A 22,836-nucleotide genomic window follows, 5' to 3' on the forward strand; every position below is an offset into this window, starting at 1 on the left:
AGTTTGTTTTAATAGTGTGTGGGCAGTAGTGGGTATGTATGAATTTTCATACTGTTTGTACATTGAAGTTAAAAATGTTACATGTTATTAATATTTTTGCAGTAAGATTTGTGTGCCATGTACTGGCTGTCTCCTGTAAGATGTAGGATGACTTACAGGGTGTTGGCTCACAACAAAGATGTTACTGCTTCAATTTATTCGTTTTATGTTTAACAACAGTAGCTTTTATGTAGAAAGCATCTTAGAGGAGTGTGTGTATGTATAGTTGTGTGTACTTTTCATGTCTACTACATTAAGTAAACAGACTTACTTTATACACTAAGTGAACAGAGAATTTTCTAGTGCTAGTTGAATTTATTATGCAGCATTTTAACCTGTCGATTGCTGTGAAATTCTGGTTTCCAGCAATGTGAAGCTTAAATGGGAAGAATGTGTGAAGCATCGTGACAGAAAGCAAAATTAAGGGGGAGAAAAATACCGTGTCTTGTGCTCATGGATTTTGGGAAGCCTACCTCAATGCCCTACCTGCAGTATTTCCTAGAATTGGTCATCAGTTCAGTTTTTTAATTATTGAGGGAGGGAATGTATGTAATGATTTTGCTTGTTCTGTTTCTGCTCACTAAGGGGATGGAATGCTATTTTTATGTTTTTAACTAACATTTTACCTAAAATGATGGCTAGTATGAATTTTGTACTTGCGCTCCCTCTCTTGAAGCTTGATTGTGCAAATGCTAGATGGTGAACTTTTCCATCTCCCTTACTACTGAATACTCACTTAATCTTCTCTCCACAGGCGTATTCCCAAGATGCCTACCTGAAAGGCAACGAAGCCTACAGTGGTAATGCCCACAACATACCTGAACCACCGCCAATATGTTATCCACGCCTGACATCCACAGCTTCTGTTATGGCACAAGCTGGTGACAAGCTATCCTCTGACTTCTCACTGGGGAAACAGCAAGTCAGTAGAGCAGTACGGGCATTGACACAGCCAGAGAGGGCCTACAGAATGGAAATACAAGTGCCTCCATCACCAACAGACATTGCAAAATCAAATACAGCTGTGTGTGTTTGCAATGAAACTGTAAGGACTGTTATTGTGCCTTCTGAGAAGGCTGTAGATTTGCCATCTTGTAGAAATAATCATGCTGGTCCATCACATAGGACAGAGGAAGTAAGATACAGCTTAAAAGATCAAACCAGTCTAAAAGCACGGACCACGTCACCATCTTCTTCAGTGTCCACTGCCATTGTACTTCCCCAGACTCCAATAACAAGGCCAGTTGATCCCACTGGAACACTAAGTAAAGCTTCAAATTATGTAGTGTGTCCAGAAGGAATCCCAAGCACTAGACCTCCTGCTCAAGCCACAGACTCGCCCTCAGTCTCTACTAATCATTACAGTTCTCCAGCGTCCCACCAGCATATAGACTGGAAGACCTACAAAACTTACAAAGAGTACATTGATAATAGGCGCATGCACATGTATGGCTCCCGAACAATACAGGAAAGGTTAGACAGTTTAAGAGCAGCTTCTCAGAATACAACAGATTATAATCAAGTGGTGCCAAATCGCACTGCTTCACAGGTACGGCGCAGGAGCACCTCTCATGACAGGGTTCCACAGTCTGTTCAGATCCGGCAGAGAAGTGTATCCCAGGAAAGGCTCGAAGATCCCGTGTTGATGAAAGAGTGGCCACGAAGTGCTTCGCAAGATACTCTAACTTCACCTTCAGTTAATGCTAGGAATCACAGGGCTCGGTCATGGGATTATCTCAGCAAACAGGGTGAAGTGCTAGAAAATTTTCATTCGGAGAATCTAATTGCAGATACTAATGGAGATAGGAGAAAGACTTACAAGTGGACAGGGTTTACTGAACAAGATGATCGGCGAGGTATTTATGAGAGATCTAGACAGCATGCATTTCATATGTCTCTTCGAGGTCCAAATTTTTCTATGGCTCCAAGTGCTTATATTTCAGACAACAGGAGAACAGGTAGTAGAGCTTCTCTGCCTGGTTCTCACTTTCAGAAAGTTCCAGCAGACATAAAAATGTTACAGCCTTCTCGAGATTTGCAAACTCCTGGAGGAGTTTCAAAACCTACAACTGTTTCACAAGAGAGATTGTCTCTCACACCAGCCAGAAGTTCTAAAAGTAGCTCTTTGAAGAACTCTGCTCCCTATGCAGCAAAACCATCGTTTCCCCTTAACCAGGGCCTGGATGCTCTTGCCAGCAAAGACCAAAGAACAGTAAATCACTTGCATCAGGGTGGTCTGTTAAACCAACAGTCGAGGATCCGAGCAGAAGGTGCCCCAGATCACAAAACAGAAACTGGCAAAACCATCCAACCCTCCTCTCTGTCTCCAGCTTCCGCCAAACTTGTTCAGTCAACAAGTGAGAGTTCAACTACCTCTGATAACATAGATGGTTCCATCAGACAAAAGATTCATGATTTCGAAAGGGAAGATATCCATGAGCCTGAAATTCTGCAAATGGATGTTCAGGAAAATGACAAAAATACAGTGGTCATGCGGGACAAATCACCTTCTGGCCACCAAACTCCACAGCCTTTGAGGCATCAGTCGTACATTCTTGCTGTAAATGACCAAGAGGCAGCCTCAGACACTACCTGTTGGTTACCTAATGATGCTCGGAGAGAAGTCCACATAAAAAGAATAGAAGAAAGGAAAGCATCAGGTTCCAGTCCACCTGGTGACTCCTTGGCTTCTATTCCATTTATTGGTGAGTTAAACTATTCCAGTGTACATCAAATGCTTTTCGCTGCTAAAGGTGACCGAGAGCACTGTGCCAGGTAGCTGACTGCTGTTCCTGTAAACCCTGAGGTTGAGGGGCATGGGGGCTTTTTTCTCATCTAGAGTAATATTAGGTTGGTAAAACTAAAAATATTCTTAAGTGGAGGAAAAAATGATGTTTTGTGCTTTTTGGAGTCTGGAGGATCAGTGTTAAAAAAAAGTCTACAGTAATTCAATATTTTTCTAGAATTTTCCTTAACCCCCTGGAGAAGTCTACGTTATATAACTGTGTATGGTTATCACTCCAAATAATGCTCTGATGTTATGTATATGGCCAGCTAGCATTTGCAGCACCTTTCAAAACATTTTTACTTCTCTAGTAGAAAATATATTTGGAATCCAGTAAAGAGAGAATATGGATGCAAATCCATGTAAGGGTGATTTGTGAAAAGAAGTTTGTCAGCTGAATAGGTAAGGTGAAAACTTTGAGACAGATATGGGATAGAGGAAAACTGTTTCAGGTGAAAGGATAGCACTAAAATCAAGTGAATTTGCAAGTAAAGATGCTAATGTGGATATGAGTTAAAGGGTTTGTGGAAGCAGAATGTGAGAAGGCGCAAAGACACAAACAGGGTTGGAATTACAGGAAGGGGGCTGAGCACTTTTGAGGTAATTTGGAAGAAAAGAGGAACTCATGGAAGGATTCTAAGTAGTAGGGAAGAAAAAACAGTTTTGGATACATGAGGAATTGGAGTCATCTGCTGAAGAGAGAGTTTCAGTGGCGGAACATTTCTGTTCTACTTAAGTAGTCAATGCCTGTGTTGTCTTTGCCGTGGTGGTGGTGTTGAGTTGGATTTTCTTTTGCTGTAGCTGGTTTAATCCTTTAGAGTCTAGATGTCTGCGGACCATTTTCTCACAGGTTGATTTGTACCTGACTGTGTGTTCTTGAATTTAGTGTAAGAAGTATTTAGAAAATACTGAATTTTGATTCTCAAACTCACGTATGTGAAAAACTACTCTTCTTAGTACTCTCCATTGTTTTTACAGATTAGGTTAAACAAGTTACAGATAACTTGTCTTAGCACAATTGTCTTCTATTGCGGATCTGCAGCAGTGATTTTTTTTTTTTCCCCCTCTAGAATTATCTATAATATCTGCTGCTATTTTAAAGAAAATAACCAAGAATGGTGAAGAAGCTTTGTGTGCATGGAGTGGAAATCATACAAAAAATATAATAATTCTCTTATTTTGACAGAATTGTGTTAAGGCGTAACAAAAATGCTTTCTGAGCTAGCAGATGGGTTTTATGTTGGGTTTTCCTCTTTGAATGGGAGTTGTATAGAATTTTTTTTTTATTACCGGATGCATCAGTATCCCGTGTAATTTTGGATTCTTCTTTAGACCCTGTCAATCCTTCTTTAAGGATTAGTGCAAGTTTGCAAGGCATGTAACCAGTCTTTGCAGGGATTTTTTAATACTGTGCCTAAAATCGACGTAGGGCACTTGATTTAAGTTACGTGCGGTGTTTGCACTCACTTAGGAGTGCTTGCTGGGAGTATTCTAATCCTGTACAATTTAAATGTCGTGTAAAAAGTCAGATCAAGATTGTCAAAATCGAGTCCAACCTTTTCTACACAATCTCCTATCTTTGACAAAGAGTTGCCATGAACTGTTATGCATGTGGCTTGCTTCCAGATCTTAGAGAAGTGTGATGATTAAAGTTCAAAGAAGCCTTAAACATGGCAATTACACTGCATTCTGGTAGCAGCTGAGCAGTTCAGAAGAAACAAAGTTGTAACTCTCCATTGCAGCCTCTTGGCATAACACCACATGGGATTGTGTGAATTCTTATGAGCTCCTTAGCTTCTTGGACTGAAACCTCCTGAATACTCCAGGAATACTAGAAAGTGGTGCTGCTAGAGCGTGGGCACAGTCTGAGCCAACACAGTCCTTGTGGCTGTCTCCCTAGCAAGAAATTCTTGTGCTGGTACAGGTGCTGTGGAAAATTTCTACCACAGCTCCAGCACAGGGAAGATGAAATAACCCTCTCTAAATAGGAAGAGCATCAAATGCCATTAAGAGTGGGCATCTTCCAAAGTTAGAATTAATATGCCATGATTCTAACTTTGCTTGTTCCACTATCATTATGCCTAATTACAGCTTCACTTGTTAAAAGCCTTGCTTAATCAGGCAGATAAAACCCTAGACCTACTTTGAAACTCAGTTAAAGGCTATTTAACTCTTCTGAAGGAACATCACTTGGATTTTTTTTTTTTCTTTCTGCCTGATGATTGAGAAGGATATTACTTTGAATAAAGACATACCTTGGTGTTGGCAACCTCTCTGCTTCCCTTACGTTTATATCAGCATAATTGGTTTTTGCAGTATTAGGTTTTATTAGGTATGGTTCATTTCATAAGAGCACTTACTGAAGTTATTTGTACAGTAGATCTTTGGAGTAGTGTAAAAATGTAAATTTGGGGGGAATAAATGTCTTCCAAGGTTACATATTATTGCATTTTAAATACTTTGTGTTGCATTTATTTTTGTTAATCACTTTCTGCTCATTAAACATAGTAGATATGGCCAGACCATATTTTGGTAGAATTTCAGCCAGGAACAGTTGGCTTCTACAGCAATATTTTGTGACTAACCTGCTCTTGAGAATAACACATCATCAGGATGGTATTAGAGTATCTCTTTGTAAGTAGTACGGTGCCCTGCACCACAAACAGAAGTCCAAGGAGAGTTTCCATCGAGCTTGTTTACAGTGGATTCTTGCAGGGATTATGGTGGGTTGCTGAAGAACAGCCTTTTGACACTAGTCCTTTCACAAAAGGCTGTTCTGAAACAGGGCGATTAAATTTTGGGTTGCATTTGCTAATAGAAGTGATAGATCTGTTCAGAGCAAACCTAGTAGGGAGATGTAATATCTTTTATAGGAGAAACAGATTTATTTGGAAAAATTAGGCAAGATACTGTGTGCTCGAACTCTTCTTCAGGTAAGGGGATGTTCTTGGGGGATGAGGAAGCTGCTGGTTTTACAGAAAAACATACCCTGGTACTGCAGGCTTCAGTACTTTCTACGTTCTACTAAATGCAGGGTATTGCAGTTAGCTTGGAAAGCTGCTGTTTATATTTCAGGTCCAAAGAAAGGCTCTGTTCTTAAAATGCTCTCTATTTTTGCCCAGAAGTGGTCTTACCTCTTTTCTAGACTAAAAATACCATTATGTCTATCAGTGACTATATTAGCAATTGTGATCCTTAAGGTACATTTTTCAGACTTGTAATTTGTACACAATTTCTCTGTTAGAGAACAGCAAATGATAAATTTCTGACCTACTGGGTAATTTTGGATGTGTTAACCTGCACTGGGATGGAAATTGGAATGCTACTTAACATTTTTGTAACTGTCAAGAAAAGGTTGATTCAGAAGGTAGTTATTTTAATACGTTTATTAGACATAGATGTCTAGTGTCCATGTCTGAGACTTGCAGCCAGCTTGAAACTATTTTTTTCCTTCCTACACCATTTATGGTAGAGTAGAAAGCAATTAAAAAAAAAAAAAAAAGGATACTCCAACTCCCAGACTGAGTTGAATTAACTACCTATATGAGTGAAATGGAGAAACTGCTTCAATACTTAACCTGATTGCAGCATGTCTAGCTGCCAGTGCAGCTTAGTGCTTTGGCCATGACTAATGGGTTAATGTTCTCTCCAACTTCACAGTGGGTTGTCACATGAAAATTAATTTTAAATGGATATGTTTTAAAATACTTAGCCTGAATAAACATCATCTTGAAGCTTAATTTTTTTTTTTTTTCAAATCAAACAAGTTTATAGTCATGTTACTGTAAAGCCTGTCTTTTAGGCATGCAGTAGCATCAGATAAGTACGAAGACTTCCTCGGAGGTGTGATCCCATTTTTGAAAATATCTAGTACATCCTTAACCTAGAAAACTTTTAGGTCACTTCATTCCGCTATTAATTTGTGAATAACTGAGAGAAAATTAGCCAGATAAAAATATTTGACCAGACTTTGATAACACCAAAGTGTTATAAAAATTAGATGAGTGTCCTCTCTCTGGCTGAAATTGATACCGAAGGAAAGGTGTAAGAACAGGACAAGGATGTATGATTAAACTTAATGTTGGTACTTTCTATTTTCCAACCATTTGCACTTTACAACATTCCTGAGCCAAATGAGATTTTAAGTGCTCCATAAAATTTCTCCATTCTCTTTTGTACTACAGTAAAATTTTGCTATCCAATACCCTGTATTGATTTAAATAAAGATTTGCCAGGAATTTCACAGCTTTAACTACATGGTATTTATTCCCTTCTTGTGTGTGTGTGGTTTTTTAAAACCTGTCTCCTGCTGGTTGAATTTGATACAAATGTTCTAAGAATGACTGCTAATCTTGATTCACCCTTTGCATGCCACTCATGGTTTTATCTATTGCTTTTACCCTTAGCTCAGGCAAACAACCATAGTGATTTCTGTGCTAGTAATCAGGCAGACTCTGCTTTTTCACCTTGCTTTTAGAGCTGATCTTCGTGCTAGTTTTCAAAAACAAAAAGTGGTGGGTTTTTTATTGTGTTCCCATATCTATTTTTCTACAAACTTCTGTCATAATAGAAGTATTTGGGTACTTGCTGATTAACAGATAGGATAAATTTAGCTGGCATCTAGTGAATTCTGCTCAAACTTCTTTTTAATTCTTTTTTGTTACCAAACACTTCTTTTCTTTAAAGTAAATTAACTAAGGAATTAGGAGGTGAAACATTCTAAAACACCCAGCGTTACTTAAACTTTTCAGGCATCTTTTGTACATTTGATGGCATTCTTCCTCTCTAATGCTGGAAGCAGAGGTGTATAGGGTTTACCTTATCAGTACCTACTTTTAAATGATGTCAGGTACATAACTCCAAGTACTTTTTTTTGAAAGTATAATGCGTTTACTGCCTTTTTTTAGTGAAATATGTGCCATACCTTTCCTCTCCTGCCCCTACATCTTTATGCCTCTCTCCGCAGGCTATTTAGGCTCTGGTGCAGAAGATGACGATGTGAATACACCCATACTGAATGCAGTTATATTCTTGAAACTAGAAAATAAATTGATACACTTGCACAACACACTATGAAAAGGGTTATGAAGGTAGGAATAGAGAAAGGTTAGGGGAAACAACCAGAAACATTCTTGCATGCAATAAAGAAATAATGGAAAGAATATACTCATTCTGTTTTCTTCTTGTGAGAAGAGATAAGCATCAGGCAGAGAGAAATTCAAAACCTCAAACTTCTGCAGCAGAGATCATGGCTTGTCAACCCAAAATGCGTGGATACCTTAAGGGCAAATGGTGGGTAAATACAGATGGCTGATATGGCATGTTTTAAGGAAACTTCAATTTTAGCAAAAACTGTTAGAGGTAGAGATGAGGGAACTGGCGGATGAAGTTGCTAAACCACTATCCATCATATTTGAGAAGTCATGGCAGTCAGTGAAGTTCCCACTGACTGGAAAAGGGGAAACATAACCCCCATTTTTACAAAGGGAAAAAAGGAAGACCTGAGGAACTGCAGGCCAGTCAGTCTCATCTCTGTGCCTGGCAAGATCATGGGGCAGATTCTCCTGGAAACTATGCGAAGGCACATGGAAGATCAGGAGGTGATTGGTGACAGCCAACATGGCTTCACTAAGGGCAAATTGTGCCTGACCATTTTGGTGGCCTTCTATGATGGCATTACAGTGTCAGTGGATAAGGGAAGAGCAACTGGTGTCATCTGCCTGGACTTGTGCAAAGCATTTGATGCTCTCCCACATGACATCCTTGTCTCTAAATTGGAGAGACATGGATTTGATGGATGGACCACTTGGTGGATAAGGCATTGGCTGGATGGTCGCACTCAAAGAGTTGTGGTCAATGGCTCGATGTCCAAGTGGAGACCAGTGACAAATGGTATTCCTCAGAGGTCAGTATTGGGACCGGCGCTGTCTAACATCTTTGTCGGCTGGCGACATGGACAGTGGGATTGAGTGCACCCTCAGCAAGTTTCTTGATGACACCAAGCTGTGTGGTGCGGTCGACTCGCTGGAGGGAAGGGATGCCATCCAGAGGAACCTTGACAGGCTTGAGAGGTGGGCCTGTGCGAACCTCATGAAGTTCAGCAAGGCCAAGTGCAAAGTCCTCCATGTGGGTCAGGGCAATCCCAAGCACCAATACAGGCTGGTTGGAGAATGGACTGGGAGAAGGACTTGGGGGTGTTGGTTGATAAGCTCAACATGGCCCAGCAATGTGTGCTTGCAGCCCAGAAAGCCGACCATATCCTGGGCCACATCAAAAGAGGTGTGACCAGCAGGTTAAGGGAAGTGATTCTCCCCTTGCTGCTCTGCTCTTGTGAGACCCCACCTGGAGTACTGCATTCAGCTCTGGGGCCCCCAGCATAAGAAGGACATGGACCTGTTGGAGCAAGTCCAGAGGAGGGCCATGAAGATGATCTGAGGGCTGGAGCACCCCTCCTATGAAGACAGGCTGAGTGAGTTGGGGTTGTTCAGCCTAGAGAAGACAAAGCTTCAGGGAGACCTTGTAGCAGCCTTCCAGTACCAGAAAGGGGCCTACAAGAAAGCTGGAGAGGGACTTTTTACAAGGGTATGCAGTGACAGGACAAGGGGTAATGGCTTTAAACTGAAAGAGCATAGATTTAGATTAGATATAGGGAAGAAATTCTTCACTGTGAGGGTGGTGAGGCACAGGAACAGGTTGCCCAGAGAAGTTGTGGATGCCCCACCCCTGGAAGTGCTCAAGGCCAGGTCGGATGGGGCTTTGAGCAACCTGATCTAGTGGAAGGTGTCCCTGCCCATGACAGGGGGGTTGGAACTAAAGTATCTTTAGGGTCCCTTCCAACCCAAGCCGTTCTATGATTCTATGAATGTGAAAATCTTCAGCCATCGTGATAATTTTTTTCTACAAGTTACTCCCTAGCTATTCCAAACTATGAAAATATAAATCTAACTGCAATAGAAAATAGAGCTGACAGATGTTCATTTTTGAGGGACTGCTGCTTCCATTTTTTTAGCAATAGCATTGGCACAGCTTTTAACATGTCATCAGTGTTTCTAAGATAAGCATCAGTCTTCTATTTTTTTTTTTTTCAGGGTTTTACCATGTGGCCTGCCAAATCGCTATTGCTCCAGGATGAAAATTTCAGTGTTTCTTATCCAAAGAACAATTTTTAAATCATAGTGGTGTTCTGAAGCAGCCAAAACACAAAACTGCAGATTATCGTTAAATCAAAAATCCTTTTTTAATTAAAACTTAAAATTTGAAGTCAATAATCTATAACATCTGGAGGAGTTTTAATTGAGTAGAAGCATCAGATTTGTTTGGTAATGGTTAATATTTTCAAAGCATAAATTTTCCTTAGTATATCATTATAACTTAAAATAATTACAGGTAAGAAAGGAATGTTATCAGGGTTCTTGGCCAAAAAAAAGTATATTGAGAATTGTACATTGTTTTTATGTGGCGGGGTAATACTGTGAACAGGAACCTTTAGAATTGCCTTGTATTACTTTGTATACAAATATATTTATACGTTTGTTTAACATTGAAATAAGTAACAGGCTGTCATAGATAAGGTTTTCAGAACAGTCTCACATGAAGAATAACCTTGGGAAGCCTTTTTCTGTTTGTGTGAAACTCAGTATAATAAACACATTGCTTACATGAGCGCATTAGCGGAGGACTGGATTTGATGATTCAGGAGGCTTGTTCCAGTCCTGTGTTTCTGTGGCTTACAGAAATTAATGTGCTCAGCATGCAGACATGTTCCCATTATATTGTTTTGGCTACAAGAGGCTAATTACATAAAGTAGATATATGAAGAAGTTCTTTGTAAAGACAATTGGTGCTGGAAGTATTTAAAAACTAACAAACAAAACCAAACTTTTTAAAGGCTCTTTTTTGAAAAACGAGGTCATGAGTCATGATGAATCCAGGCAATAGTGTATCTTCTTTCCAAATCATGTGTGTTAGGCTTGGAAGTCTTTCATTACTGGAGCTTTTACCCTTGCAGGTTGAAGTATAAGATGCAGCAGCTCGTACTTCAAGATCTGTAACAAAAAGTCACTGCTGTGGGGTATTTATTAGTCCTTTGTCCTATCTTGTATGATAGCAGGGTTAGTTCCGTATAGTTTATTTTTGATTGAACAATTCATTGTTGTTTTGTTCTTTATTTCTGGTGTTCTTACTGTGCAGGTGAAATTGTATACACGGTCTTTTTATCTGATTGTCTTCCTGACAGGCTTTTAAGAAAGATGGTCTATATTAGTATGTCTGGCTTTTAAGAAAGATGGTCTATATTAGTATGTCTGTGTTTACCTTAAATTCAGCTTCTTTTGAGGTTTCTGGGAGATGAGGAGCCTCAGAGATAGACTTTTTTTAACTTCCTTGAAGATTCTCTTCCTACCTCCGGTGTCCTGTCCACTCTCTCTCCTTTCTTCCTTCATTCTTCTCACTGGTGCCTTTTCCTTGCAGCCTTTGTCCCCCTGCTCCGCTCTCCCTTGCTCCGCTTGTGCCTCAGCAGCCTTTGCTTGGCCCCTCGTGTCCTGCCTGCCACCGAGGTGAAGGAAGGCAGATCTGGTCTACCTGGCTTGTACCATAAGGGAAGTGCTGCCTATAGCAAGCTGGAGCAAACCTGAACTGAGAGGCACAGAGGGAGTATTAGACGTAGGACAACATTTTAAAGCTTTCATGTACTGTATTTAAGAAGAATACTTTGGAGCAAGGTAGTGTTGTGGTGCAGAGCCTGTCGTGGTATCGTGTACTGTGGAGTGCTTGGATAGGCCAAGGTTGTGGCATGCAAAACGGTTGTTGGCAAAGGGCTGGAAGTAAGGGAGTGCCTCTAAAGCCAGTCTTGCTGCAGGGTCTGTTCGTGTCACTGGCATGTCCTGTCTGTCCTTCAGTAAAGAAAGATTTTTTTTTTTTTTCTTCTAATGAGCGCTTGATAGTTTTGTGCCTTCTTTTCTGCCATAAGCAAATGAACTTGCCATGTAAGATTCATTCTTAAATTACACCCGAAAAGCCATAACCTGTTTGAGAGAATTGCTGAAGTAATAGAGAGGCAATGGTTAAAGTACTTACTGTAATGGCTGTCAGGTAGATGCCATCTCAGTATATAGGACCCTTCACATCTATGCCTCCATTGAATAATGGTTTTAATGACTCTTTTAGCCCTTTGCTTTGGAGACAGAAAGCAGTATGAGTTACCTCCCTGTAGCTTTCTGCAGAAGGCTGAGCTTTTTTACAAAGAGCAGTCACTGTTCCAATTCCACGAAATCTGTGAGTAACCAAAATTGCATTAAGTACTACAGCATCTTTAAACACATACCTAATCCAAGAATTGGATATGGTTTTCAGAAAGCCAATAATACTAAAGTACACTTACCCTCTTCAATGTACGTAGTTTGGGAAGTTGTATGTTGAGTGATTTTTATGTCTGGGGGTGCACACTGTCTCAATATTCTTCACATGAAAAGCAGTTTAAAGCTGTTTTAAGTGTGTTACTGCACAGCTATTACATTTTTATGATTTGAATCTTTAAATCGGATAATAAATAGTCTTTGATAAAATACATACTTGTTGAATTAAGGTTTGTAGCCACATATTCACATTGTTTAAATTGAAATGCCTAATTAGTGTTTTAAATGGTAATGTGGTCTGCAGTACACTTACTAAATAATACAATTCTGTCTTACAGTCTTTTGAAGTGTTGAGATACTGCTTGCAAGACTGCAGTATCTGAAGGGGAATAAATATGAAAGATGGCTTTAGCCTTGGGAAGCTAGTTTTTTCCAGTCACTTCCTATTACCAGTGAAGAAAGATCTGGCAATCTGAATCCCCAGGGGTTGGTGGGAGAAATCACCTTTTGCTGTTAATGATAGCCTAAGCATCCATGATGGTTAGCCTCTCTGGACTGAAGTTAGCCTATGAATTTGCTGTCCATGTTCATATGTTATGATTCAGCTCACTAAACCATTTCCTTAAAAATAAAAAACCAAACAACCCCCCCAAAAAACCCAACAAAACCAACCAAACAAAACCCACAATCATAACCAACTTGGATAAACAGGGAACTCTTAAGACAGCTCCAGTGCATCTCAACCCATACATGTCCATCTGACCCAATTAATGCATCTGAAGGCGCTGAGAGAGTTGGCTGATGTTATTGCAAAGATACTGTCTATCATCTTTGAAGGGTCATGAGGACTGGGGGATGTCCCCATTAACTGGAAAAAAGCAAATTGTGCACCCATCTTGAAAAACAACGAGAAGGACAATCCAGGGAAGGCAGTCAATTGGCCTTATCTCAGTCCTTACAAAAATTATGGAGTTGGTCCTCTTGGAACTTATTTCTGGGCACATGAAGGAGAAGGTGATTGGGAATAGCTGGTGTGGATTTGCCAAGAGTAAATAGTGCTTGACCAACATGTTTGCCTTTTATAACGAGATGACTAGATCTGTGAATGAGAGGAGAACACAAGGGGGTCACCAACCTTGACTTCAGCAAGGCTTTTGACCTTTTCTGTGACACCATCCTTGCGCCATAATCTAGATGTGTATACTGCTGGATACATAGGAAAACTGGATTGTCAGGTATAAAGGGTAGCGGCTAAGGGTTCGTATTCTACCTGGAGGCTGGTTATGAGTGGCATTCTTCAGGGTCCATATTGTTTAATATCTTTATTGGTGACCTAGAAAGGAGATGGAATACGCTATTCAAGTTTGCAGACAACAGCAAACTAGGGGGTGCAGTCAATACACACAAAGGTGTATTCAGAAGGACTTAGGCTAGAGGGGTGGTCTGATAGGAAACCCTTGAAATTCAAGGACAAATGCTAAGTCCTGCTCCTGAAATAGGCTAATCTCCTGCAGTGGATGGTGATGAAGACTTAACACCGTACTGGTCTGCACAGCCAGAATATTGAGGGAAGAGATCATTCCCCTCTGTTTGGCACTTGGTGGGCAAAAGCCCTGAGCAACATGGTCTGAATTCAGCACTAACGCTGCTTAGAGGAGGAGGTTGGGCTAGGGGACCTGAGGTTCAATCCCACCTGAATAATTCTGTGATTCATTTAAATTATATTTAAGGTTCTCAAAATGTGCACCCTTTTGTATTCAAGTGTTGAGGTTGTTACTTTCAAACCTTCATGTGTAATCCTGAAGGACTGTTCCTGGAGATTCAGGTATAAGCAAGGACATTAAATATTATATTAATAAATAATTAATAAAATTGTATTGTAGCAGCATAGTAGGGTATGATACAGATCTGTGCTTTTTTTTTTGTGTGTGTGTGTGTGTTCATTGCTTTGAATCTTGGAAAATCGGTTAATACTTGTTCCTTAGTTCCTCATCCACAGAGTGGGGATAGTAAGTCCTCTTTGTTATGCTTTCTCGCCCATGTAATCATCAGTTTTGAAATCTCTAGTTCTGCCTATGAGCCCATTCAGTGTAAAATTGTGTCTTTGTGGAGTCAGAAAGTTAATACTTTTCCAGATCACTTACATTGTGTACAGATGCTCCCTTTCTTTGTAGGTCCCTGATCTCCAGCTGTACTGCAGTATAAATGTACTTTGATACGTGAATTTCTCTCTACTTCAGCTAGCAAATCAGTTAATGCAAGTTGACTGTAGTTGGGGCTGTGTTGCCTGTTTATTGCAAGTTTTCGGTCTCTTACCCCCTATAAATGTTTTTGCACTGAAAGGCTCTTCCTGAAAATCACTAGTTGCAACTGTTAGCCAGTTGCATGTCCCCATTCAAACAGAGGTGACAAGTGGCATCTTCCCCTTCGCCAGAGATGCTGTGTCTCCGTGCTGGGTCATTTTACAACAGCCAGTCTCTTGGGTCGCTTCATAGACAATAGTGCAGAACAAATTGTATTTGTATCCTTTTCCCAAATTAAAAGTAAAATTTTAAGTAGTCCTGTAGTCTTTGACCTTTTTGTTACAAATATTTAAAGGGGCACTGGTAATCCCTGAGATGACAAACTGAAAGAGAATTATTTGGTGTGGCTCCTCATCTGGCTTGTTTGTTCTATACACTTCACTGCATTTTGGACACAGTTGTTTTCATTGATTGGTGAGCTGAACACATCCTTTTGTATGCTGTGTGAGGAGTTTTGGGGTGCCAATACACTGATTAATCAAGGAAACTGAAGAGGGAGACAAATACTGCAAGTGCTAAAGAGGAAATCCAAAATAAAAGGGATATGTATAGTTGTTTGGGTTTTGGTTTTTTATTGGACAGCAGTGGTGGAGTTTGCCAGTGCATTAAATTAGTAGGCAGTAGCTCATATGGTGCACGTCATGGTTTGCTCTATAATCACTTTACATTATGTAAAAGCTTGCTATTAGCTGACCTTCAACCTCTTCAGGGATTGAACAGAGTTAGTTCCCTCCTGTACCAATGTCATTTGGAATTTCTTTAAAGCTTGCCTATTTCTAAAACCACTTTAATTTCAATTCATCTGGGGATTAGATTCACTGTGAAGTAATAATAACTTGAATAATTATTGTTGCTTTCAAGGACTTAGAAACTGTTTTTCCTCAGCTGAATTCTTGGATTTAAGTGTTCTGGGAAATTGTGTAGTGGTGCCTAACACTTTCATATTCACAGCTTGCACAGATTTGTTTGAAGCACTAGCATTTTTGTAACTTTTGGGAGTAGAGACTGTGACATTTTGAGATAAGTCTGTAACGTAAGTAATTTAAAGCTGCACACTTCCAGTTTGCATGCTATAAACTAATTAATTGTTCAGTGAGTGGTTATATTCCTTAGTTAACATTATTAGAGTCCTTCTCTCAGGGTTTGCTGCAGGGAAGCTGAACAAATGAAAAAAGGCAATAGGACAGTGAGCTGTTGTAGTTTTGAAATGGAAGTGTAATTGAGGTTCTTCCTATCTCCAATTGCTATACAGAAGAAGTCTGTAAATGCTTCTAATTTATCACTGAGGATGCAAGTGAAACTTAGAATTTTTTTTAAATCGTAGTATCACAGGTTTGCTGTCAATTCTTTTGCTTTCCCTTTTTGTTAATGTTTCTAGTTTGCAGCTAGTTTCTTGGGGGGTATGCTTTTTTTAACATATAACTTCAAAAATTATTATATTTGCCACTCCAGACCATTTAGAGGGCTGTTATTGCTAAACCTGCCTGTACTTTAATTGTGTATTGCCTTGTTTTAAATTTATATTGCCAGATTTTGATGGTACAAGTGCTGCATTAACAGAACTGTTAGTGACTGTTGGAAAAGCACAATGCAGCACACGCAGTTGTGTTCGCACAAAGCAAAGAATAAACCTCTGTCTGTGAGTGTTCATTGATTTCAATAGGCTTTTCAGTAGCTCTGCATATTACAATTCTTAGCACCTAGAATACATTCATATTCATTATGGCAGTACAGTTCAGCCCCTGCTCGTGACTTGATTCCCTCCCCCCCAGCCCCTCTTCTACCAGAGCATTAAGTAGAATTATTTTTCTAGTCCTAGTAATGTGTTCTAGAAGACGTTACAGCTCTTTCCTCAGAATGATTGAAAATGTATCTTTCGGCTTCTTCGATCTTGTAAGAAACACGTTAAATATTAGAAATACTTAAAGCTTTTTGGAGTCTTTCATGATGACCCTTGTGGCTATTGAGACTGTGAGGTGCTGGGCATGTATGGCATGCAATCGTTTGTATGAACAATTAGTGGAAGAACTAATTGGTATGTAGTAGTGCCATCTTATAAAAATATGAATACTTGCTTCTTTATTTGAATGTATGGAGGATGGGTGGGACTGGTTCTTTGGATGCTGCAAATCTGTTTAAAATGCTTTTTTCCTTTGCTTGTAACTCGGCTTTACTATTTGAACACCCGTTTAAACCAAATGGTTTTCGGTAGTCTGAATGCCTGTATTTTATTGTAGGAAATCGTACTGATTTGTCTCTTGAGTTTAGACTCACTGATGGAATAAGTGTGTTTTTCACTTATGCACATAAACAAAAATAGTCTACTTGAAAGTAATATTACAAGAGTTTAGCAAATAATTCCTATTTCATTCACTCACAGCAAAATCTATAATCAGGTATGATGTTCTTTGCCCTTATCTCTAATGTACAATTAACATTCTTATGAAATGAAACAGGCTCCTCTTTCTTAAAAACAAACAAAAAAAAGGTACATTTGACAATATGAATTAATTGGACCCTTATGTTTGTTTGAAAGACTTCATATATTTAAGATACTTAATCTGATATCCCAACAATGAGAAGTTCAGACAGCGATTTAGTTTGAGCATTTGATTAATGCATTTAATGTGTTAATATACAACATATTACCTTTATAGATGAACCGACTAGTCCTAGTATTGACCATGATATTGCACACATTCCTGCTTCTGCTGTTATTTCTGCATCTGCTTCTCAAGCACCAGCTATAACAACCGTTCCTCCCAGTCCCACATCTCCAATCCCTTTAATTCGGCGACAGCTTTCACATGATCATGGTGAGTGTTGATTTCTTCTTTTTTTTTCCTCACGCAACATTTTCCTTTTACACTCTGGAGAAGAGGAGTGAACATTGTAAACTCTTTATTGCTTGAAATACATTACAAAAATGTGATTCAGGTTCTTATATACTCAAAAATTCCTATTGGTTTGTAGAATCCATCCGGCCTAGTGTCCTGGATAGCCAGCCTGCTGCAAAAACTGAGAGATCCAAGTCGTATGATGAAGGACTGGATGACTACAGAGAAGAGGGAAAATCGTAAGTTCATGAAAAATATCAGTTAATTTGGAGATCTGTTTTTTAAAGTGTATGAAGTCTTATTTTAACATTTGTTTTTCTCCCAACAGATCCATTAAGCATGTATCTAGTTTAAAGGGGATTAAGGTAGGTGTTTCTGTATATAACAACTCCTAAGAATTACACGTACTCTGACAAGTTGTGTGAATTATACAACTCAATTATACAAAGTGATGTGTTAAAGATGGACATGAATTTTATTGGAATTGTTATTCATTGAATTATTCTTAATTTTGATTGATTTTCATATTTAAATTGATTCTAATGTTTTTCCCCAATTGGTGCTGTGTGCATTGCGTAAGTAAACATGGTCTCTCTTTTCTTAGGCTTACTACATGGTCCTTGATTTTTTTCATTTTCCTCAGCTTCTGTAAACAAAGCATATCTATGGTGTGCTTTTGTAAAAACTTACCAATGAGAGTCTAAGACTCCTGCAGCTTCTCAAAGTATTCTTGGGATGTGTGAGGTCACTGTTGTGGTATGGAAACTTTAGAAATTATATTTTACCAGGGGGATATTCTTTAGGGGCTTTTTGCTGAATGAGGTGTCAGCTTTTAAAAAGAGAAATGTCTTGAATGTAGGGATTGTAGAGAAATGTATTTAGAAGTACACTGTGGGGTTCTTTCTGTGATGTTTTCTTTAGGTCCCAGACAGCCAGAAATCTTCAGAAGACTCTGGTTCCCGAAAAGATTCTTCTTCAGAGGTCTTTGGTGATGCTTCCAAGGAAGGATGGCTCCATTTTCGTCAGCTTGTTACAGACAAGGGGAAGGTACCTGTCATGTTTGTGGGTTTTTTTTTTTGTTTGTTTTCTGGGTTTTTTGTTTGGGTGGGTTTTTTTCTTTTTAAATCTAGCACAAGCTAGTGGAAACCTAAGATAAGAAACTTAAAGCTTTCTTGTTTTGCTTTTCTAATTAAATTTTTTGGGATATGAGCATCAATGAGACTGACAAAATTTTAGACCTGTTAGAACATTGACTTTAGTGAATTCCTCAGCTGCTTTTGCAGACTGCTTTCTGAACTGATAAGACAAGAGGAAATGACCTCAAGTTGTGCCATTGGATATTAGGAAAAATTTCTTCACTGAAAGGGTTGTCAAGCATTGGAACAGGCTGCCCAGGGAAGTGGTTGAGTCGCCATCCCTGGAAATATTTTAAAAACATGTAGATGTGGTTCTTAGGGACATGGTTTAGTGGTGGACTTGGCAGTGTTAGGTTTTATGGTGGGACTCGATCTTAAGGGTCTTTTCCAACCTAAATGAATCTGTGAGTTGGATTTTACATTTCAAAGCATCTGTGAAGTAAACTAATTTCTAATGACTAATTAAGTAGTAAGAATCAGACCCTTGATAATTGTAGTTTCAAAAAAAGCTATAGTTTTTGTGAATGTTCTGGAGTTGAGTTCAGATTAACATTTTGTACAAGTATAGACTAACACTTCAGGAAAATTGGGAGTCTGGAATTGCAGTTGTGTGTAAATGTGAGTCTGACTCGAATGAAGTTTAAAAGGCACAGGCAAGTGTCCACTAAATATTTTTTACTATATTTGTATTAATGCTTCTGTGAAATTCTAGTCACATTCTGTTTCTTGCTACTGTCATCGGTGAACACACACTTAATGGGTGATCAGGGAGGGCAGGCTATTGAGCAATTCACTCCTCTAGTGGAGAGCAATTAGTGTACTCTGGTGTAGTCTTTCCACAGGTCATTCATAAGAATGGTATAGGTAGGTGGTTAGTCTTTCTTTTCAAAACTTCTGGAGGTAGTTTTTTTTAATCCAGAAACATTCATTGTAACAAATAAGCAAACTAACATATCAGTTGATGTTTTTCAGAGAGTTGGTGGGAGCATTCGGCCATGGAAGCAATTGTATGTTGTTCTTCGAGGTCATTCACTTTATTTGTACAAGGATAAAAAGGAACAAGTGACCCCGTCTGAAGAAGAACAACCTATAAGCATCAATGCTTGTTTGATAGACATCTCATACTGTGAAACCAAGAGGAAAAACGTATTTAGACTCACCACATCAGACTGCGAGTATCTGTTTCAAGCTGAGGACAGAGATAATATGTTAGCGTGGATTAAAGCAATACAAGACAACAGCAACTTAAATGATGAGGTAATCGTATGATATATAATGCAGAAGCTGTAGTTCTTGTCTTTTTAATTAAACAATTACTGTATTTTTTTGTAATTAATACCTCAACAAAATAAATAATTTGCCATTAAACAATAGACCAAAATGTGTACAGGAACATACAAGAAAATTAGGTGAAAGGCAAGGTAACTGAGTAAATAAATTGAGTTTAAAAAAGCCTGACATATTCATAATGAGATAGCAGTCTTTTGAAATAAAGCAATTAATGTTGTTGCTGATTTGACTAAAGATATACTTTATATTAAACTGATCTGTCAACAATCCCTAATCCTTTTTAAAAGATAATTGTAGTATCAGAACAAGTGTGTTCTGTCTTCAGACTTGCATTGAAAAGTGGTGTGTGCAGTGGTACAGTGTGACAAGTTTCTCAGTAGTTAAAAAGTGAAACTTTGAAGGATACCTGTTTCTCTGATTAAATGTTGATGTTTCTATGAATTAAATGTTAATGCTAATTACAAAAGGGAAACGTATACTATTGTACATAACATAACAATATCTGTCCCAATATTGTCCTCAGTGCATTTTCATTTCAGTGATGAGCAACAGAGGAGTATTTTCCTGCCTGTGGTCATGCGCATCTGCTCAGATTTGAAATAATTATCCAAAGGAAAATGGGTTAATAAACATTATTAGACAGATGGATAAAAGCACATTTGAATTCATGGGTGTTTCAGCTGTATGTGTAGTAGTAATTAGTTATATAAGTACTGTGTGCACATAGGATTGGATTTTTCAGAGTAGGGTGTGTTGACTTGCATGTTTTCTATTTAAACTTACTTTCAATTTAACGGGATTTAATCAGACTGTATTGCTTTGGAAAAAAAGTCTAAATAGCAGCATTTAATTTGTAATTACTCACTTCAGTTTTCCTTATGGTTTTTAAATGTTCTGTCCTTACTGTTCTCAAGGACTGCCTGTTAGATTTTTTTTTTTTTTTTTAACTGTACTGAAATGTTCATTTTCATATGCACTCTGACAGGAATAGCGAATTGTATTCTTAAAGTAAAAAATATTTGTTGTATTTTATAAGATTGTAAAGTAGATCTCAATTAATTTTATAGGATACTGGTGTCACTAGTAGAGATCTAATTAGCCGAAGGATTAAAGAATACAATACAATGATGAGGTAGGTGAATTATACACTGCCAGTAGTTTTTGTAGACTTCCTATCTAGCTTCCTTTTACTGAAGTAATATATCTTGTTTCAGTTCTTCAAGCAGCAAAACAGAGCCATCTCCCAAAACACCTCGCCAGAGTCTAAGTATCAGACAGACTCTGCTTGGAACTAAAGCAGAACAAAGGACCCAGACTCCACATTCTCCTAAGGATGAGTCTGAAAGGAAGCTTCTCACTAAAGGTCTGTACGTTTTGTGTATTTCTTTAGTTCCTTATAGCCCCAGTGTGAGGCCATCGAGGTCCCTTTCTTAGGTTTTTCAAACTCATGGATATACAGATGCAAACCAGGTATTAACCAGGGTTTTTTTGAGTTGCAGCTATAATCACTTACTTCTTGTAGCTACCTCGTTTAGATGTTATCTTAGATACACTTCAGGGTCTTCCAAGATCCCTTAAGCTTTTTATTCCAGTCCCCTCTCAAGAGGAGTTGGGGTTTTTTCCTACAGCTCCATGTAGTGTTAACAGTAGTAAAATACAGGTGTTACGCTTCTTGTGACCAAAATTTTGCCAAGCTTTGGAAATGATTTTGTGTGTAATACATACTTTTGTCTCCAGCTGACTTGGAAATAACAAGGTAAATTCGTATTTTAAATATGCTGTTAAGAAACCAGAGTTTTACACTGAAGTGTTTTAGAAGTAGAGAATAACATTTGTTTTGTCTTAATTTTTAAAATACAGGAGTGACTGTGTTATTTTTTCCAGAACAAAAATTAATGCTTGCTGAGTTGTAAAAAAGTCCGATGAGCTGGCACTGCAAACTTAAATCAGTAACTGAACTCCATCTAATAATGTCACAAGCTACTTTTTTTTTTTCAGAATGTGTAAATGTATGGTATTTCTGATCAGACTGTCCTTGTAAGGATGTTGCATACAAATTCAGGCAACTGGCTGAGCGGTCACTTTTGATCAACCACTTTTGAACAGTTCAGTCTTGAATTTAAGCTGTGAGTGAATTCTGGTTTACGTTACCAACAAATGTCCCTTTGCTCCTGCTGTGCTGCAGATTATGTAACTAAATTGCAGATGTTAACAGGTAAATGTAAATGTCAAGTCTGCTGAAAGAATATTTCCAGAAATACTTGAATAAGAAGCAAGTACACTATTGTATTAGGTGACTTGCAGTACAGGGTAAATGGGAATTGTAATTTGCTACATGAGTTGTATAGGCGAGGTAAACAGAGCAACTGAACTTTTAATCTGATTTTTGGATAGATAATACTTCAGTGTTTGTGTCCTGTTGGGAATGATTTAGGAATTACTAAAATCTGGTAATTTTTGAAAGAGTGAGTAGGTCTGCACAAGTGTGAACATGGCTGTATAGTTTCATAGGTATTTTCTGCAGCACTGTGTTCAGTAGCGACTTAATCTTGCTTTACTAAATGTGGATTTTAATTTTTTTAAATGAATTTATGTGCCTTTAGTCTTGGAATGATGAAATTCCACATACAAAAGTACCATTTGGCTACTTGCTTTGCTAAATCTGGGGTGTATGTTCAAATGTATCTTTTGAATCACAGAAGAGTAAAAGAAGGTATGTTTAAGACAGACTAATGTTTAGTGAGTTATGGCGGGAAGCCGGGCCAGTAAAAGAGGTAAAAATGCAGTAGGTGTCACCTGATCTTTGCAATATGTTACCTATATTCACAGTAGTTTTTGTGGCTTAAATGTTCTTATTTTTCTTCTTTATTTCCTTGTTTGCGCTTTACTAACAATGAAAAGATGAGACAAGCCCACCGAAAGACAAGGGGACATGGAGAAAAGGCATTCCAAGCATTATGAGGAAGACATTTGAAAAGAAACCATCTGCTGTAGGAACATTTGGTGTTAGACTAGATGACTGCCCCCCAGCTCATACCAACAAAGTAAGGAAGGACGGTTTTTCTTTTCATTGTGACTTTAAAATATGTTTTG

The 22,836-nt window shown here is 38.5% G+C and overlaps 1 protein-coding gene across 1 annotated transcript in view; it reads left to right on the plus strand.

Annotated features, from left to right (window-relative positions):
• The window catches only part of ARHGAP21 (Rho GTPase activating protein 21), an 88,366-nt gene that overhangs the window by 55,300 nt on the left and 10,230 nt on the right, over positions 1-22,836 (plus strand). Inside the window, exons 8-16 of the mRNA XM_075706520.1 lie at positions 794-2,744; positions 17,138-17,296; positions 17,454-17,556; positions 17,646-17,682; positions 18,239-18,364; positions 19,426-19,710; positions 20,811-20,875; positions 20,970-21,106; positions 22,645-22,787. Coding sequence (XP_075562635.1) covers positions 794-2,744; positions 17,138-17,296; positions 17,454-17,556; positions 17,646-17,682; positions 18,239-18,364; positions 19,426-19,710; positions 20,811-20,875; positions 20,970-21,106; positions 22,645-22,787 — 3,006 coding nt within the window. The remainder of the gene's footprint in view (positions 1-793; positions 2,745-17,137; positions 17,297-17,453; positions 17,557-17,645; positions 17,683-18,238; positions 18,365-19,425; positions 19,711-20,810; positions 20,876-20,969; positions 21,107-22,644; positions 22,788-22,836) is intronic.

The sequence above is a fragment of the Pelecanus crispus genome, chromosome 2 (genome assembly GCF_030463565.1).
Source record: "Pelecanus crispus isolate bPelCri1 chromosome 2, bPelCri1.pri, whole genome shotgun sequence".
In the NCBI taxonomy this organism is placed as follows: Eukaryota; Metazoa; Chordata; class Aves; order Pelecaniformes; family Pelecanidae; genus Pelecanus; species Pelecanus crispus.